Raw genomic sequence first — 7,282 nt, 5'->3', positions numbered from 1 at the left:
GAGAGAGAGATTGCTCTCATTAGGGACAAATAAAACTACACATATAGAAGACATGAAAGAGACGAAAAGCTCCAATGAAATTCGAATATTCTGTTGAAATACCGAGTATAACACAACAGTCGGGGTGGGTGGGTGGGCTGAGTGGGAGGGTGGGCTGAGTGGAGTGGGTGGGTAAGGTGAGCATAGCAATATCGCAAAGGCAATTAGTTTAGTATGTAGATTTTACCAACACCAGCCGGAGAGAGAGAGATAGATAGAGAGAGAGAGAGAGAGAGAGAGAGAGAGAGAGAGAGTGTGTGTGTGTTATCTGAGAAGAAAAATAAAGAGAGAAAGAAAGAGTGTGTTCTACATAAAATGTTACGAGAGAGAGAGAGAGAGAGAGAGAGAGAGAGAGAGACAGAGAGAGAGAGAGGAGAGAGAGAGTGTGTGTTATCTGAGAAGAAAAATAAAGAGAAAGACTGTTCTTCATCATAAAATGTTACGAGAGAGAGAGAGAGAGAGAGAGAGAGAGAATGTTATTTGAGAAGAAAAATAAAGAGAAAGACTGTTCTTCATCATCAAATGTTACGAGAGAGAGAGAGAGAGAGAGAGAGAGAGAGAGAGAGAATGTTATTTGAGAAGAAAAATAAAGAGAAAGACTGTTCTTCATCATCAAATGTTACGAGAGAGAGAGAGAGAGAGAGAGAGAGAGAGAGAGAATGTTATTTGAGAAGAAAAATAAAGAGAAAGACTGTTCTTCATCATAAAATGTTACGAGAGAGAGAGAGAGAGAGAGAGAGAGAGAGAGAGAATGTTATTTGAGAAGAAAAATAAAGAGAAAGACTGTTCATCATCAAATGTTACGAGAGAGAGAGAGAGAGAGAGAGAGAGAGAGAGAGAGAGCATTGATACGTATTAAATCGGTGTAGCGTCATTGTCGACAGTTTTGAAAAGGTACTATATCTGGAATATATAAATATATATATTTCTCTCTCTCTCTCTCTCTCTCTCTCTCTCTCTCTCTCTCTCTCTCTCTCTCAAAAATATATTAATTGGTCGGCGTATTCAATTGACGTCCGGGCATCTAAGGTCACAGACATGCCCATAATTCTTCATAGTTAATAAATTCTATTCTAATAATTTTCTTACGGTTCCTTGTTGGAGCCCTTGGGCTTGTAACATCTTGTTTTTTCAACTAGCCTAGCTTGTAATAATAATAATGGTCTTAGGTAGTGCCATAGCCTCTGTACCATAGTCATCCACTGTATTGGAGTAGAGTTCTCTTGCTTGAGGGTATACTCGGGCACACTATTCAATCTGTTTCCTTATTTATTTTCCTCGTTGGGCTATTTTCCTTGTTGGAGCCCTTGGGATTATAGCTTCCAGTTTTCCAACTAGGATTGTAACTTATCCAATAATAATAATAATAATAATAATAATAAAGGGTCTTTCAAAGTTTAGACAGTCTTTGCAGCTTCTCTTCTCTATTACCAACTAACTCCAAGATACATTTTACCTGTATTAGTCCTGTTAGTTCTGAATATATTCTCACTGATTTTTCTCTCATTCACCTTTGTCCTTTGAATCATTATCTGGCCTCTGTATACCACTAGGCGATCATCTTTTCTGACGTGAGACAGTTATGTTATTTTTTTTCAATAAATCTCTAATTTCGTGTTGTCATCACGATCTGGTGAGGGATATTATATATTTATGCATATCTATACACACGCACACACACACACACACACACATATATATATATATATATATATGTATATATATATATATATATATATATGTATATGTGTGTGTGTGTCAGTGTCTTGTCCTTGTTCGCTGTAAATTTAAATTTTTTTCTTAAAATTTCAAACACTTTCTTTATTTATTTTGTCAATTTATCTATTCGTAAGATAACAATTACTTTCATTTTCACCCTACGAATTGAATTACAGAGTAAACTAAACATATACATTAAAATACAATTAAATACAAATGACTGATTTGCCTTGCCCGCGGTGCTTGTAAACAACCCACTTATTAAGAGTAACTTGTATAACAAGGACCCCTTAATAAAAACAGTCTATCTATCTATCTATTCTGAAGGTGTCCGTCCTTGCAGTCTGATATCCCCAGGCAGGGCAGGATTAACAGCGGCAACTTGAAAGCAAAAGTAAAAAGAAAAAAAAAACAGGGAGGGGTGTTCCTTCATCACGCTTGTTTCCGTTAGGTGTGACCACGCCCTGGACAGCTCTTTATCTCTGCTTGATACAGCATTTCATATTATTATTATTATAATTTGTTGGTGTTGTTGTTGTTATTACCATTATTATTATTATCATTATTATTATTATTATTATTATTATTATTTTGTTATTGTTATCATCATTATTATTATTATTATTATTATTATTATTATTATTATTACTATTTTTATTATTATTATTATTATTATTATTATTATTATTATTATTATTATTATTATTAGCTAAGCTACAACCCTAGTTGGAAAAGCAAGATGCTATAAGTCCAAGGGCTCCAATAAGGAACATAGCCCAGTGAGGAAAGGAAATACGGAAATAAATAAACGATATAAGAAAAAAATAATAATAAAATATCTTAGAACACAGTAACATCAAAACAGATATGTCATGTATAAACTATAAAAAGACTTATGTCAGTCTCTTCAACATAAAAACATTTGCTGCAACTTTGAACTTTTGAAGTTCAAATCTTATTGTAATTTTCTATGTATCTCCATATGTCTAGGTTACTTAATTCTTCTTACACGCCATACATTGCACTATAGTCAATTCTTTTTAGTGGGGCAGAGTTGCACCGACTCGCAGGGGTGCCCTTGTAGCTCGGAAAAGTTTCCTGATCGCTGATTGGTTGGACAAGATAATTCTGACCAATCAGATAGCAGTAAACATTTCTGAGCTAAAAGGGCATTGCTGCGAGTCAGTGCAAATGCGCCTCATGAAATAAAAATTGAGTATAGATAAATAATTCTTCCTAAACATTTTCTTTATGTTGCATTGCTTGAAATTGACGCCCTCTGAACTTGTATAGAAGATAGATGCTGATTTTCTGGATAGCTATATTCTGATAGATATCTTACGCTTTGCGTAAGGAGTTTGTACATAGTATACGCATTGTCACTTAGCATTGATAATGACAGCTAATGAAATTCTATAGAACAAGGTTGCAGGTTTTATTATTATTGCTGTACAGTGAATAGATTTGTTGGCAACGTTCTTGTAAATATTTAATTTTACCTTTTGTTGCTTAGCATTGATGGACTGTAAAAGTTTTGCTTGCGAGGTTTATAGGTTTAAAGGCCGCTCATGAATGGCAGAGATAAGTGACAGTGATATTACTCTAGCTAGTAGGACAGTGCCCTAGAAACTGACCATATATATACGATCAGCGTACAGGCCCCTCTCCACCCAAGCTAGGACAAGGGAGGGCCAGGCAATGGCTGCTATTGACTCACCAGGTAGACCTATAGGCTCCCCCAAAACCCCCATCCTTAGCTCACAAGGAAGGTGAGGTTGCAGACATTACAAGGGACTACGAAGTTTGAGGACCTCGATCTCCCATCCAGCTGAATGCCAGACAGGGACGTTTCCAATAGGTCACCGCAACCTTATATTATATTATATATTATAGTGAAAATTTCATACTAAATCGTTATTATGGATGATTGCTAATTTGTAGCTGAGCAACGGTAAACATAAGAGAGTTTTGATGAGATGAGTCTAATCGATAATCGATAACGTGTCAGCTTAAAGATGACAAAAATATGTATTTTAGAGATAATAAATTATAAGAACAGATGATTCTGATATTTTGCAATTTTGAAACAAGAGTTTATCACTGATGCAGTATTTATAAGAACGAATGATTCTGATATTTTGCAATTTTGAAGCAAGAGTTTATCACTGATGCAGTATTTATAAGAACGAATGATTCTGATATTTTGCAATTTTGAAGCAAGAGTTTATCACTGAAGCAGTATTTATAAGAACGAATGATTCTGATATTTTGCAATTTTGAAGCAAGAGTTTATCACTGAAGCAGTATTTATAAGAACGAATGATTCTGATATTTTGCAATTTTGAAGCAAGAGTTTATCACTGAAGCAGTATTTATACGAACGAATGATTCTGATATTTTGCAATTTTGAAGCAAGAGTTTATCACTGAAGCAGTATTTATACGAACGAATGATTCTGATATTTTGCAATTTTGAAGCAAGAGTTTATCACTGATGCAGTATTTATACGAACGAATGATTCTGATATTTTGCAATTTTGAAGCAAGAGTTTATCACTGAAGCAGTATTTATACGAACGAATGATTCTGATATTTTGCAATTTTGAAGCAAGAGTTTATCACTGATGCAGTATTTATACGAAACGAATGATTCTGATATTTTGCAATTTTGAAGCAAGAGTTTATCACTGAAGCAGTATTTATACGAACGAATGATTCTGATATTTTGCAATTTTGAAGCAAGAGTTTATCACTGATGCAGTATTTATACGAACGAATGATTCTGATATTTTGCAATTTTGAAGCAAGAGTTTATCACTGAAGCAGTATTTATACGAACGAATGATTCTGATATTTTGCAATTTTGAAGCAAGAGTTTATCACTGATGCAGTATTTATACGAACGAATGATTCTGATATTTTGCAATTTTGAAGCAAGAGTTTATCACTGAAGCAGTATTTATAAGAACGAATGATTCTGATATTTTGCAATTTTGAAGCAAGAGTTTATCACTGAAGCAGTATTTATAAGAACGAATGATTCTGATATTTTGCAATTTTGAAGCAAGAGTTTATCACTGATGCAGTATTTATACGAACGAATGATTCTGATATTTTGCAATTTTGAAGCAAGAGGTTATCACTGAAGCAGTATTTATACGAACGAATGATTCTGATATTTTGCAATTTTGAAGCAAGAGTTTATCACTGATGCAGTATTTATACGAACGAATGATTCTGATATTTTGCAATTTTGAAGCAAGAGTTTATCACTGAAGCAGTATTTATACGAACGAATGATTCTGATATTTTGCAATTTTGAAGCAAGAGTTTATCACTGAAGCATTATTTATAAGAACAAATGATTCTAATATTTTGCAATTTTGAAGTAAAAGTTTATCGCTGAAGCAGTATTTATAAGAACAAATGATTCTGATATTTTGCAATTTTGAAGTAAAAGTTTATCGCTGAAGCAATATTTATATAGATTCATCAATTTGAGTGAAATGCCAAAAAAATTATACAAAGTTATTCATTGGTTGGCCCTATTTCATTCTTATCTTTCCTTTCATTTTGATGAATAGTTCTCCTTGCAAACATCAAAATCGATTGGAATATGCAAATCTTCGGAGGAAAAATGGAAATAAATATAGCTTTTCCCTACTTTACGAAAACCTTCATTGCTTGGAAATTATTATTAATATTACTTGCTAAGCTACAACCCTAGTTGAAAAAGCAAGATGCTATAAGCCCAGGGGCCCCAACAGAGAAAATAGCCCAGTGAGGAAAGGAAACAAGGAAAAATACAAATTTTAAGAACAGTAACATTAAAATATATATTTCCTATATAAACTATAAAAACTTTAACAAAACAAGATGAAGAGAAATAAGATAGAATAGTGTGCCCGAGTGTACCCTCAAGCAAGAGAACTCTAACCCAAGACAGTGGAACACCATGGTACAGAGGCTATGGCACTACCCAAGACTAGAGAACAAAGGTTTGATTTTGGAGTGTCCTTCTCCTTGAAGAGCTGCTTATCATAGCTAGAGTTTTTTATACCCTTACAAAGAGGAAAGTGGCCACTTAATTACAGTGTAGTAAGAAGAATTATTTGGTAATCTCAGTGTTGTCAGGTGCATGAGGACACAGGAGAATATATAAGGAATAGGTCAGACTATTTGGTGTGTGTGTGTGTGCGTGTATGTGTGTGTGTGTGTGTGTGTGTGTAGGCAAAGAGAAAATGAACCGTAACTAGAGAGAAGAATCCAATGAACTACTGTCTGGACAGTCAAAAGTCCTCATGACTCTCTAGCGGTAGCATCTCAACGGGCTTCTGGTGCCCTGGCCAACCTACTACCGTTGGTAATGAAATCTCAGAGAAATTACGAAATTTTAATAAAAGATTAAAATCAAAATCAAATAGCGAATTAAAATATATAATCAAATAATTGATTTTTTGGTGAATTTTAGGTAAAAGTCGATAAAGATTTAAGAGAAAGAAAGAAGCCTGAATGGATCAGATGATTTTCCATCTTTTTAAAAATCTCCGAGTTAATGATATTTTCTATTTTGGAACTGTATAAATCATCCAGGCACGAAAACGTGATACAGAAAAACGAGATCAAAGATTGATAAAAAAGATGAGAAAAAAGAAAGAAGAAAGAAGCGGATGAACGTGTGAACTTTACCAATTTGCCAACTTCTGATTCAATGATAATTCTGTCTGGTAATTGGACGCAAGAAAAAAAAAAAAAAAAAGAAAAAAAAAGACGGAAAATCCGCCTCTTGGTTTACCTTCGGCGATTTTTAATGTAAAAGGCGGGTTTGAACGGTCGAACGCGGTTCGACAGACGAGTGTTTGATGGAATGTTCAAACGTGTATAAAGGGGTATTAGTTTGTCGAACACGTTCGAAGGAAAGTTTGTTCTCGCCTGACGTGTGTGAGCGGGCCTTCATTATCCACAAACCTTATGCATTTGTGACTGACTCCACCTCTCTGAACCATTTGACAAACAGGTTCGACAACCGTGTTCGACGAACCGTTCGCACGTATAAATCCCACTTGAATCCACAGGAACACTCTCATTGACTTTTGTGGGTGGGGCTTCATTTTTCCACAAACCTTATGCATTTGTGACTGACTCCACCTCTTCGAACCGTTTGACATACAGGTTCAACAACCGGGTTCGACAACCGTGTTCGACGAACCGTTCGCACGTATAAATCCCCACTTGTACCCACATGAACACTCTCATTTTTATCGTTGGCGAAGTATAAAAGCAAAAGTGGGAGGCAAAAACGCTTCAAGGTGACAATTGCGAACAAAAACTAGTCGCTGGACGTTGCCCTAAGCCAAGATCTTGATTTCAATTGCCCCGTTGGAGTTCTTCTACTCCCACCCTTTGTGATATTATTGATAATGGCGCCGTTGACGTCAGTCGAAGATATAAATTGGAATGTCTCATTATAATACGGAGCTATGAGTTCTTCTCTCTCTCTCTCTCTCTCTCTCTCTCTCTCTCTC

General features: G+C 35.1%; 2 protein-coding genes across 2 annotated transcripts in view; one reads left to right on the top strand and one right to left on the bottom strand.

Annotated features, from left to right (window-relative positions):
• LOC137657971 (YTH domain-containing protein 1-like) overlaps positions 1-6,868 on the bottom strand; it is a 25,543-nt gene extending 18,675 nt beyond the window's left edge. Inside the window, exon 1 of the mRNA XM_068392692.1 lies at positions 6,746-6,868. Within this exon, the coding sequence (XP_068248793.1) occupies positions 6,746-6,868 (123 nt within the window). The remainder of the gene's footprint in view (positions 1-6,745) is intronic.
• The window catches only part of LOC137657634 (YTH domain-containing protein 1-like), a 165,040-nt gene that overhangs the window by 149,073 nt on the left and 8,685 nt on the right, over positions 1-7,282 (top strand). The window lies entirely within an intron of this gene.

The sequence above is a fragment of the Palaemon carinicauda genome, chromosome 18 (assembly GCF_036898095.1).
Source record: "Palaemon carinicauda isolate YSFRI2023 chromosome 18, ASM3689809v2, whole genome shotgun sequence".
Taxonomy (NCBI): Eukaryota; Metazoa; Arthropoda; class Malacostraca; order Decapoda; family Palaemonidae; genus Palaemon; species Palaemon carinicauda.
Note: the sequence above shows the minus strand (reverse complement) of the source record. Positions and strands in the feature narration are given on the sequence as shown.